Here is a 13,518-nt window from a genome sequence, read left to right on the forward strand (position 1 = left end):
TAATTGTAAATGGGTTAAAATCATCAATAGTAAAATAAAGTGAACTCTAACAATATGTTGTATACATCACACAAAGTGATTCAGAAAGCTTTAAGTTAAGCAATGGACAGATATATACCAGGCAAATGAACAGAAAATAGCAATTGCTGTGAATGCTAACACAGAATTCTGATCAGAGAAAATTAAGTAGAGCAAGTTTGAATATTTCATAATACTATAGACTACTATATAAAAAATAGCATTACAGTTCAAAACCTTTATGCACCTAATTACATGGGAACAAATTTGAGGGGATGAAAGGAGAAACAGAAAAATCTAACAAAAGTAGGTAAATTAACAGATTTCTCTCAACCTAATAAAGATTAAAAGGATGAAAATTAATACAAATGTATAGTGGATCTCAGTCACATAATCTATAAGGCAGATCTTATAGATATTAAACTCTCAACCAAAATATTTCATAGATCTAAACAATACATGACTCAAAAACAAATCAAAGCCCAATTAAATCTAAAAGTTATAGCAGGTCTGTAATCCATACTTTCCCATGAGGAGTAAAGGGTAGGCCCCCAAAGAAAGGAAACAGGTGACCAGGTCAAATCCCCTAGCAAACACGCTAATAACAGACATTCTGGCAAACATACTAATTGGCATTTGTTAACCGGAGAGTTCTTATCCACAGAAAGCTTTTAGCAGGGTGTTTTGGCCCTCTGAATTACAATCATAAACAAACCTGAACCTATGTGCTTATGGGATATGGCTCCCTGAAAAACAGCATGTTAAATATAAAACTACCCTAATAAGAAATGAAGCTGTTTCATGACTGGAGAGCAGTCTTCTGAATGAGTTGCATGGCTGTGCATACATGCTTAAACACATTATTTTTTAATCTGGAGCAGAGCACATCCAACCAGGTAAGACAGGACCTTGAAAGCTGTTCTGATGGTCCCAGATGTCTCCCTGCTTCATCTGTACCTGAGAATTTCCCATAGCCTTAAAATCGTTAGCAAAGATACACTTAAATGAGTCTGATTTGATTTGATCCTCCAGTCCTTTATATTATCTCTGAGTTATTTCAAGGGAAACTTATAGCTTGAGATAACTATATTAAAAAATAAAAATGGCTGAAAACTAGGAAACTAAGCATCCAAATTTAAAATGTGTGGGATAGCAAAAACAAATAAAGGATAAGGAAGGTTATAATATCCCAAATTAATAAAATAGAAAGCAAAGTAACACAAAAACCTAGAGATAATCCAAAAGTTTTGATATTACCAATTTGAAAAGGTTAACACAAAGGAATTACCTCTGGCAAGATTGACAAGACTAAACAGAGGAGAACCAGAAGAAACAAATACAATATTATGAATGTAAAAAAGCAACAACTGCCTATAGATATAAAAACAAAGACTATTAACAGTATTGTACCAATACATTTAATATTTAACCAGATAGATTTTTAAAAGAAAAAATTTTAACTTGCTAAGCAATAGTGAATTAAAGATAATCAGAAAGCTTGAGTAGTACTAAAACCAGTACGTATTTTGTATCAATAATTTATTATATTCCCCCAAATTAAGAGGTAATTTTAGCTAAATATTCCAGAAAAAAAATCATAAAAATATATTAACGTTTTTGGAGAACAGAAAATAAAGAGGCACTCTATAATTCAATCTTGAGGTTATGAAACCCTTATTACCAAAACCAGACAAGAAGTGCTCAGAAAACATAGGGGCCAATGTTATTGAATAAGAAAGATGCAAAAATCCTAAACAAATGATTATGAGACAAAATTTAGAAACATATTAAAATACAATGCAATTTAAGAAGTTGTTTGTCCCAGGAATAAAGTTTGTTTAAAAATAGTAAATCCATGTATGCAAATCATTAAAGTTAAAGAGTAAAGGAAAAAAAAGTCCAGAAAAATTTTAGTAGATATAAAAAAAGTATTAATAAAATTCACAACAGGTTCAAAATTTAAAGAAAATTATAAAAAATAATCTCTACAAACCATTAAAATCATATTTAATGGCAAAACATCAAAAGTCTCACTTTAAAAATTATGAAAAGGAAGATTTGTGCACATTTTAATCACCTTCATTCAACAGGGCACACACACACAAAATCAGCCAAGTGATAGAGAAGAAAATGGGAAAAAATTATATCGAGAAGAAAGTAAAAATTAAAACTTACTATTTTCAAATGATTTAACAAACATTTGTGAATTAATAGGAGAGTTAAAATTGTTATATGAAATAAAACATACAGAACTATATATGTATTATTTTAATATTTGTATGTAATATATAAAATTATATGCGATTTGGAAGAAGTGAGTGAACACAGGGTTCTATTCCTTAAGCCCAACTGTAAGTGCACAAATACACAATGTTATCCATATTCTTTAAACGTCACTTGTATTTTTCAGATATTTTTGCACATGCAAAGTATTTCCTGACTTAAAATATCAAAACACTATGCTGTAAAACAATTCATCCTCTACCTGTTCTATAGAAAACACATGTTATGAAAAAGATACATTAGGAAAACCTTAATAAATAAATCCAATATCAGTATTTCAACACAAATAAATGTGATGCTGCCATGAAATGCAGTTTGTATTTAGAGAAAATATTGCCCGTAAAGCCAAAAAAATATAGTTTGTTAAAAGGTCCTGTTAATTGTATTAAAAAGTGTTATCCCAAACAGAACTAACCATTTGTAAATGTGAGTCATCTGAAAATATTATTGGTCATATTGTTTAAAATATATGGCTGTAACTTTACAGAACAATTTGAAAAAGATCAGTAATTTGTTTTATGATTTATGTCAACTGAGAACACAGAATAATTATCCAATTAATTATTTTTATTTTTATTTTTATTTGTTTTTTGAGACAGGGTCTTTCTCTGTCACCCAAGCTGGATTGTACAATGCCGCAATCTTGACTCACTGCAACCTCTGCCCTTAGTTCAAGGGATCCTCCTATCTCAGTTTCCCAATAGCTGGGACTATAGGCACATACCATCAGGCCTGGTTAATTTTTGTATTTTTTTGTAGAGACAGGGTTTCACTTTGTTTCCCAGGCTGGTCTCCAACTCCTGGTCTCAAGTGACCTACCCACCTCACCTTCCCAAAGTATTGGGATTACAGGAATGAACCACCACACTCAGCCCAATTAATAATTTTTAGAATAGTGAGAGTTTCCATATGACCACAGTAGTTACATCATGAACAAAAGAACATCAAAAAGTGATTTCTTTTGGATATTTTTTTAAGTATTCTTATGTTGAATGTAGTTTCACAGAAGTTAGTAAATATGACCTCACACTGTGTTCTTGTGATAGAATTAATGACAACTTTTCAAAAATCAATACATAATTACATTCAGTACATTATCCAGCAAAGATGGCTTTAGACTTGAAAGTTTAAAATCTTGGAAGACATAGTAATAAACACTGGTAGTTAAACACACAGGACTGATAAATTCCTGTGGCTTAAACACAGACATTGCAATGCTTTGCTGGGATAGTTGAATGTTGTTTATAATGGTTGATTGTCTTACATAAAGAATAGGAAGTTTGATGATGGTGTAAAGCCAAAGTGCTGAAAGTAAATTTTAACTAATAATCCCTACTGATGTTTGCATTCCAATTATAGTTTTTAATGTCGCATAAATACAAAAATCCTAAACTTGCTAACCAAGCACATTTTAAAAGACAATTTATTAACTATTTTATTTTCCAAAATGTTAGCCAAACATATTTCCATTTCTTATGCATTTGCAGAAATCTACATGACAGAAGACTTACATTCCATTAAATCGTGTGATATGTAGTTTTATTTGCTATGCGTATCTACTGCATCAAATGAAGGTGAGTGGCTTAAGTCACACTTAATATGATGAACTTTGTAGCTTTTGCTTGCAAACAAGTGTAAACCAATCCTTTTCTGTTCCAGTTTAAAATAGACTTTGTCAAATCATTCAAAGGAAAATCACCAGGTCAGCTCTCTGAAGTCTTGGAACAACTATTGATCTTTTTAATTCACATTATAATCAACCCAAAAACTTTTCAGTAGTTCTTTCAACTATTTAAATATGAGTTAACACCTGTATGATTTGATTACTCGTTTGTTCCAAATTGTGTTTTTGGGAAAATTATTTTAAATGAATAACTTGTTCCATCTTGCTAATCTGAGATTGGGATCAGTTTCCAGAAATAAAAACAAGCTTTTGCTTAAGCTTTACACAATGAACTCTATAAATAAAAATAAACTTTTTTTCAATAAATATTGATAGAAAAAATAAAGAGCTAAAAACCAAGGTTTTTCAAATATTTAGAAAATATGTGGTGATGGAATAAGATTCTAACCCAAGACTAACAATTTTAAATAAAATCCATTGTGTCATGACCTTATCTACATTTGGAATTACTAAATGACTGCTTTCAATTATAACCCCAAAGAAAATTGTAGTAAGTTGATTGCGATAATAACCCCAATAATTTTCTCCTCCCAGTATTCACTTTCCTTTGTAATGTGACTTTGCCGCATTTATCATCAGGAGGTGGAGCCTAATCTCCTATCTGTAGTCTCTGTGCTAGTTCTGTGACTGGCTTTGATCAATAAAATGTAACAGAAGTAATAGTGCAACAGTTCTGCACGTTGGCCTGAAGAGGCCTTCTCTGCTTCTGTTCCTCCTCTTGAAATTGCCAAAACCCAGAGATCGAGCCCCTTAATAGTATGCTGTAATATGAGAGAAAAGCAAAGCAGAGCTGAATCAGCCTAATTTTCCCAGCCAAGGCCCTAGACCCGTAAAAGAGCTCAATGAAAATAAGCAAGATCAATAATGGTACTGAATTAACCTGTGGCTTACTGTGGATACATGAGTGAACTGTACTGAGCCCACCTGATATCAGCAGAACCATCTGGCAGACTCATGCACAAGTGAGCATAAAATGAATGTTTATGATGCTGTATGCACCTATATTTTTATGGTTGGTTGTTATACAGCATCAGTGTGGCAAGGGATAACTGAATCAAAACTACCCATTGTTCTCAAATAATTCAAGGTTAAGTTCTATTCCAGGGCTGGCAAATGTTTTCTGGAAAGCAACAGATACTAAATATTTTAGATTTTGTAAGCCAAATCCAGTCTCTGTTGCATATTCCTCATTGTCTTCTTTTTTCTTTTCTTTTCACAGCTCTTTACAAATATGAAAACCATTCCTTATTTGGGATCTGTAAATAAAAGACAGCTGGCCAGATTTGGGGAATGGGCTATAATTTGCTGACCTCTGTTCTATACCATGCAAAGACATGACATTGCTAACATGATACAGAATAAAAGACGTCAGAGCTCGAGATGAAAATAAATAGAGCCATGTAATGCAATAAAATCATATAATTTTAAAAACAAAATTATATTAGTGTTTTCGTTTTCAATTTTGCATGTTTGGCTTCAATGATGTACTGGTAAAAGTTTAATATCCAGTTGTTAGTTGGTAATAAATACTACTACCATGGCCAATTGAAGTTAACAGTGGAGTGGAATTAAGAAGAAATATATACAAGAGCCGATTCTAGCACACCTCTGTTGTATTGCTTACCTGTTTTATTACCTATAACACAGTGTATCCATAATTATAAAAAAATTGATTATAATTCAGATAATGTGTTTTTGTTATACTGAGTCACTCTTTTCTCTTACTTCACTTTACCGGTCTCAGTAAGTTTTGGTTTTGTGACCATTATCCTAGAAAATATTACTATCTCTGCAGTTGGCCTCCTCTAAGTGATTGGGATTCCATTTATCTATAAACTATTTTCAAAGAAAATCAATTTACGATAAACTTACCTATCTTGGTTTGATCACCTCTAGTGGAAGAAGAGGAAATTGTCTTGTTTTCAGGCATAGTTATTAAGAATATTTTAAAACCTAATTAGAAAGAAAAAAATTTAAATATCATGAATCTAAATTAGTTTGTATTTAATTTCACTAAAAATTGTCAATTCAAGAACTGATAGTGTCAGGATAAATTTCTAATATGAAAGATATAAGATATATAACATTTATATATAATTATATTTTGGTACTAGATTATATTTAAAATGTAAGGAAATCCAACAATGTATTCTTTTTCCTATTAGGACTCTTATGATCTCATTCAGAAACACTAAATATAAAAATCTTCATTAAAGAGGGATCTTTGATCCTCTACTTTGCTGGTGATTTAAACCAATACCTAGCCTGACCACTAGATAATTGAGCATTGGCAGTTATAGCTATAGGTTCCAAATCCTGGGGGGATTTTAAAACCTACAATGTTTTCATTTGATATAATAAATGTTTAACTTTACTACTATCTCTTTTTCACCTTCCTTCGGTTCCTTTTTAAAATATTTTAAGAGTAGAGCAAAAAGTGCAATAGATTTCTAGGTATATCAACCAATTTCAACAATTATCAATTTGTGGCCAGTTCTGAATTCTATACACCCATCAACTGCCCTGTCTCACCTACTTCTGATCATGATTAAGCAAACCACAAATATCATATTATTGCATCTGTAAATATTTTGAAATTTTTAAACACAGCCATAATACCAATAATGTAATTAGCATAATTAATAATGTCTTAATATCACTAAATATATTTTATGTTCACATTTCTTTGTCTCATATTTTCTCTTTTAAGAATTGTTTAAAATAATAATACAAACAAGGTCTGTACATAGCATTTAAGTGAAATGTCTCTTATCTTTTAGTCCATGTGTTCTCTGTTCCCTTTTTTCCCACCCTGTACTTTACCTATGTAAATATCAAATATTTTGTCCTATACAGTTTTCCACATCGCTGACAACCTCCCTATGCTGTATTTAACAAGTTTCTCTGTTCCCTACATTTCCTTCAAATTGGTATTAATTAGAAACTTAAAGGGCTAAACAGAAAGAAAATAATTCTATAAACACAGAAATAACAATCATCTCATTTAATTTGCAAATCTAAATTATTATACAGTTTAGAGACTGAAAATCATCTAATTTTTTTTGTTTGTTTTACAAGCCAGAAAATCTTGACTAAAATTAGTAAATTAATGCAATGAAAAGAGACTTCTTAGAGAAAAGTCCTATGAAAGAAAACTGTAAATCCAAGTCTAGTGCCCTTCCAAATAAACCACTCTAGCTCATAAAGACCAATGTTTAAAGAAAAGCAAGCTATAGAAAAGAGCATAACTAAATGCTGAAAGAACATAACAATGTTTTATGGACATTAACATTTTTTAATTCAATGAAGATCATAGTTGAAACATATAATTTTATTTCCTCTACTACACAAAATTACTGGAAACACTGAATAATATTAATAAGAAAACGAATTCCTCCAGTAAGGTAGAACTGGGTAAATTGAAAAAATGCTTCTACTACTACTAAAATAATCTGGTTGAAATATAAATTTTAAATCTTCAAAAACCATCTAAGAATTAACAAGGTAATAAGTAATACCTAGTTCCAGATCTGATAGAAGTCAAATATCCAGAGAAGTGAGACTAACATTTTAGGCCAATTTTTCCCTGAAGGCAATATCTGACCTGGGAGAGGCAGAAGCTGGGCAGTACCAGTGAGAGCCACACCAAACTTTGGTAACAGAAGATGGAATCCAGACTCTGCCAAGTGTCGGTGCCCTGAGAAATTAACCCATTCCTAGGACTGAGACCCCAAAAGTCTTTATCTTATAAAATAAAATGAAACAGAAATAAAGTCTATGAGAGAGACTTCATTTGTGTAATTCCAAACGTGAGGCAGAAGAGACCAGCAACCCAGAAATGCCAGTGGGTATAGACAAAGTAAAGCTTCAACAAAAGCCTGCCTTCTTTAGCCAAAAGAGCAGCCAGTAAGATCCTCTCTTACTAAGGGGTGGCTTAGTAAGAGAGAATACATTTAGACAATAACATCTCTATTCCAGCTAAAAGCATCAGGAAAAAAACTGTTCCCACAAAGAATGAATGAGAAGCCTAGACTATATCTACCCTGGATAGGCTGTAATAATGACCCCAAATTTGCTACTGGGGTGGTGTCAGAGGAAACAGTAGGGATCCAGGACTTTCAACCCTACTGATTGGACTCAAGCATCACACCCTACACCCCAACCCTCCCACAACCACAATGTCACCACAGTGTCATTTGGAAACTGTGTGTGGAGCCTGGACTTTCATCCATACCCAGAAGTAATGAAGTACCTTTATTCTTCCCCACTGGGGTAGTGTGAGAGGAGGCTTAACAGTGAGACACTACTTACACCACCACCCAGCAGTGAAAAGGCCACACCACTCTCATGGTGTCAGTGGATGCCACAGAGGGAGAAGTAACAAGGCATTCTTCCTACCCTTTCCAGTCAGAAGGAGCTGGAACTCCTACCCTTGCACACCAGTAAAAATGCAAAGTGCAAATTAAAACCATAATGAGATATCTATTTATTGACTAGTCAATTTTTAATTTTTAAAAATGACTAAAATAAAAAAGTATAGTTGCAACATGAAATGCTGGCAAGTATGTGGAGAAACTGGGTCACTTACGCATTGCTGGTTAGAATGCAAAATGATATAACCACACTGGAAAATACTTTCGCAGTTTCTTTTAAAACTAAAGATGAACTTACCAATAAAACTCAGCAATTGCACTCTTAAACATACATCAGAGATAAAACTTTTCATTCAGATCATGCATGAATATTCTTAGTAGTTTTGTCCACAATAGGCAAAACCTGTGCACTACCTAGTTGTCCCTCAGTGGATAAATAGCTAAACAAATTGTGTTACATCTACACCATGGAATACAATCCAGAAAAAAAGGAAGACTATTGATACATGCAATAATTTTGATGAACTCCACATTAATTATGCTGAGTAAAAAAAAATGGAAATCACAAAAGGATACATATTGCATGATTCTATTTATATTCATGAAATAACATAATTATAGAGTGGGAGAACTGATTAGCAGTTGCCTAGGCCTAGAGATAGGGGAACAGTAATATCAAGTAATGGTGTGGTGGGGTAAGTCTTATGATGTTGGTGATGGTATACAAAGCTACACATATTGTAAAGTTCACAGAGCTGTATGCATGCACACAAAAATAACTGCAAGCATTACTGCTGAAATTTAAATATGTCTGAGACCCGTATCAATATAAATTTTATGGTATTATTGTTGTACTATAGTTATATATGATGTTAGCCTAACATTGGGAGCTGATAGTTGAAGTGGGCGCAGGACTTTCCTGTGGATTTCTATGGAATTTCCTATAAAATTATAATTATTTCAAAACAAAAAGCTTCTCAAGACTGAACCAGGAAGAGATTGAAACTCTGAACAGACCCATAATGAGTTCCAAAATTTATTCATTAATAAAAAGCCTATCAACCAGAAAAAGCCCAGGACCAGAGAGATTCATTCCCAAAGTCTACCAGACATATACAGAGCTGGTACTATTCCTGTTGAAACTATTCCAAGAAACAGAGGAGGAGTAATTCCTCCCTAGACTCATTCTATTAGGCCAGCATCATTCTGATACCAAAATCTGGCAGAGACACAATGAAAAAGGAAAATTTCAGGCCAATCTCCTTGATAACATAGATGCAAAAATTCTCAACAAAATACTAGCAAACCAAATATTGAATTTGTGTTATTGAACACATCAAAAAGCTAATCCACCACAATTAAGTAGGCTTTTTATGTGGGATGCAAGGCTGGTTCAACATATACAAATCAATAATGCCATTTTCTACATAAACAGAACTAAAAACTATATGATCATCTCAATAGATGCAGGAAAGGCTTTTGATAAAATTCAACATCCCTTCCTGTTAAAAACCTTCAACAGGCCGGGCGCGGTGGCTTACGCTTGCAATCCCAGCACTTTGGGAGGCCGAGGCAGGTGAATCACGAGGTCAAGAGATCGAGACCATACTGGTCAACCTGGTGAAACCCCGTCTCTACTAAAAATACAAAAAATTAGCTTGGCATGGTGGTGCGTGCCTGTAATCCCAGCTACTCAGGAGGCTGAGGCAGGAGAATTGCCTGAACCCAGGAGGCGGAGGTTGCGGTGAGCTGAGATCGTGCCATTGCACTCCAGCCTGGGTAACAAGAGCAAAACTCCGTCTCACAAAAAAAAAAAAAAAAAAAACCTTCAACAAACTGGGTGTCAAAGGAACATATCTCAGAATAACAAGAGCCATTTAATAAGACAACCCAGAGCCAATATCATACTGAATGAGCAAAAGCTGAAATCATTTCCCTTGAGAACCGAACAAGACAAGGATGCCTACTGTCACCACTTCTATTCAATGTAGTACTGGAAGTCCTGGCCACAGCAATCAGGCAGAAAAAAATAAATAAAAGGCATCCAAATAGAGTGTTAAAATATCCTTGTTTGCAGACAACATGTTTCCATACCTAAAAAAAAAAATCCCATAGTCTCTGCCTAAAAAACTCCTAGATCTCTTAAAGTATTTAAGCAAAGTTTCAGGATACAAAATCAACGGACAAAAATCAGTAGCATTTCTATACACCAACAACACCCAAGCTGAATGCCAAATCAAGAACACAATCCCATTCACAATAACTATACACACAAAAACAAATACCTAGGAATACAGCTAACCAGGAGGTGAAAGATCTCTACAATGAGAATTACAAAACACTGCTGAAAGAAATCACAGATGACACAAATGGACAATTATTCTATAGTCTTGGATTTGAAGACCTCAATATTGTTAAAATGACCACACTTCCCAAAGCAATTTACAGATTCATTGCTATTCCTACAAAACTGTCAATAACATTCTTCACAGAATTTTTTAAAAAATTCTAAAAAATTAAAAATACAAAAAACAAAAACTTCAAAAATAAAAACCCTTATTTCAAACTATATTACCTATACTACAAGGCTACAGTAACCAAAACAGCATGGTGCTGGTACAAAAACAGAGACATAGACCAATAAAACAGAATAAGAGCCCAGAAATAAAGTTGTAGCCTTCAACCATCTGGTCTTGACAAAGTCAACAAAAACAAGCAATGGGGAAAGGACTCCCTCTTCAATAAATAGTACTGGGATAACTGGCTAGCCATATGTAAAAGACTGAAACTGGACCCCTTCCCTATACCACCATATTCAAAAATCAACTCCACATGGATTAAAGCCTTAAATGTAAAATCTTAAACGATAAAAACCCTGGAAGATAACCTATGAAATACCATTCTGGACATAGGCTCTGGCAAAGATTTCATGATGAAGATGCCAAAAGCAATTGCAACAAAAATTGACAAATGGGAGCTAATTGACCTAAAGAGATTCTGCATAGCAAAATAAACAATCAACAAAGTAAACAGACAACCCATAGAATGGGAGAAAATATTTTCTAATCATGCATCTGACAAAGGTCTAATTTCCAGAATATGTAAGGAACTTGAGCAAACTAACAAGTACAAACCAAAGAAATCCATTAAAAAGTGGGCAAACAACATGTAGACTTTTCAAAGAAGACATACATGGGGCCAACATGTATATGAAACAATGCTAAACATCTTTAATCATTAGAGAAATGCTAATCAAAGCCAAAATGAGAATTCATCTCACACCAGTCCAAATAGCTATTAGAAAAGTCAAAACATAACAGATGCTGGTGAGGTTGTGAAGAAAACACTTATGCATTAGTTCAGCCACTGTGGAAAGCAGTTTGATGATTTCTCAAAGAACTCAAAACAGAATTACCATTTAATCTAGCAATCTCACGATTGTATATATACTCTAAGGAATATAAAGTATTCCGCCATAAAGATACATGTACATGTATGTTCATTGCAGCATCATTCACAATAGCAAAAACATGGAATCAACTTAAATGCCTATCGATGGTAGACTAGATAAAGAAAACATGGAATGTATATACCAAGGCATATTTCACAGCCATAAAAAAAATGAGATCATTTCCTTTGCAGCCACATGGATGGAGCTGAAGACTGTTATCGAGTGAACAGTGAACTAACACAGGAACAGAAAAGTAAATACCGCATGTTCCCACTTATAAATGGAAGCTAAACATTGAGTATACATGGAAACAAACAGTAGATATCAGGGCTTACTCGAGGGTGGATTGAGGGAAGAAGATAAGGATCAAAAAAATGTTAGGTTGGTGCAAAAGCAATTGTGGTTTTCATCATTACTATTTTTTGTTTTTTAAGACCAAGTCTCACTCTATCTCCAAGGCTGGAGTGCAGTGGCATGATCACGACTCACTGCAACCTCTGCCTCCCAAGTTCAAGTGATTCTCGTGCCTCAGCCTCCCAAGTAGCTGAGTCTATAGGTGCACACCACCACACCTGGCTAATTTTCTGTATTTTTAGTAGAGACGGGATTTCACCATGTTGGCCAGGCTGATCTTGAACTTCTGACTCCAGGTGATCCACCCGTCTCTGCCTTCCAAGGTGCTGAGATTACAAGTGTGAGCCACCATGCCCAGCCTGCCATTACTCTTAATATCTATTGAGTACTACTATACTTATTACCTTGATGATGAAATAATCTGTACACCAAATCCCCAGGACGCACAATTTATTTATATGACAAACCTGCACATGTATCACTAAAATGAAAATAAAAGTTAAGGCTGGGCATGGTGGCTCATGCCTGTAATCCCAGCACTCTGGGAGGCTGAGGTAAGTGGATCACAAGGTCAGGAGTTCAAGACCAGCCTGGCCAAGATGGTGAAATTCTGTCTCAACTAAAAATACAAAAATTAGCCGGGCATGGTGGTGGGCACCTGTAGTCCCAGCTACTCGGGAGGCTGAGGCAGGAAACTGCTTGAACCTAGGAAGCAGAGGGTACAGTGAGCCAAGACTGCACCACTGCACTCCAGCCTGGGTAATGGAGCTAGACTCCATCTCAAAAAAATAAAAAATAAAAGAAAAGTTAAAAAAATAAAAATAATAAAAAGCTTAAAATAAAGTCATAAATGAAAAGCAAAAAGATAGGTAGAAAATCCTCATGCTTGTGGAAATTAAACAATATACCCTAATAACCTATGTAAAAGAATATATCACAATAAAACGTAGAAATATATTGGACAATGATCATGAACATAAACATATCATAACATGTGGAATACAACAAGAAAAGCAATTAAAGGAGATGGTGTGGAGGTGGGAGGGAGTCTATTTTAGATAGGTTTTCCTGAGAAATTATCTTCGATGAAGTGACATCTACCTATAATTAACTGAAGGGATGTACCAAAGGATTTTAGGGAAGGGTTTTCCAGGCATTGCTAACAAATATGAAAAGGTCCCATAGCAGAATGTGCTTAGAGTGGCCCAGATAAAGTAATGATAGATAATTATTAATTCTAGAACCAGTTCTAGTACAAAAGTATGAACTAACAACAACAACAACAACAACAACAAAAAGATCTACTGCATTTCAGCTGATATTGCTGCAAAGCATTTCATCATCCTGGCCCCAGC

General features: G+C 34.1%; 1 protein-coding gene across 13 annotated transcripts in view; it reads right to left on the minus strand.

Moving 5' to 3' along the window:
- CCDC178 (coiled-coil domain containing 178) overlaps positions 1-13,518 on the minus strand; it is a 482,007-nt gene that overhangs the window by 442,937 nt on the left and 25,552 nt on the right. For all 13 annotated transcript variants that reach the window (XM_078347961.1, XM_078347960.1, XM_054244101.2 and 10 more), the window contains one exon: positions 5,858-5,938. Coding sequence is in view for 11 of the 13 variants with exons in the window: in XM_054244101.2 (XP_054100076.2) it covers positions 5,858-5,915 (58 nt within the window). In the remaining 2 variants the exon portion in view is untranslated. The remainder of the gene's footprint in view (positions 1-5,857; positions 5,939-13,518) is intronic.

Source organism: Callithrix jacchus, chromosome 13 (genome assembly GCF_049354715.1).
Source record: "Callithrix jacchus isolate 240 chromosome 13, calJac240_pri, whole genome shotgun sequence".
NCBI classification, from domain to species: Eukaryota; Metazoa; Chordata; class Mammalia; order Primates; family Cebidae; genus Callithrix; species Callithrix jacchus.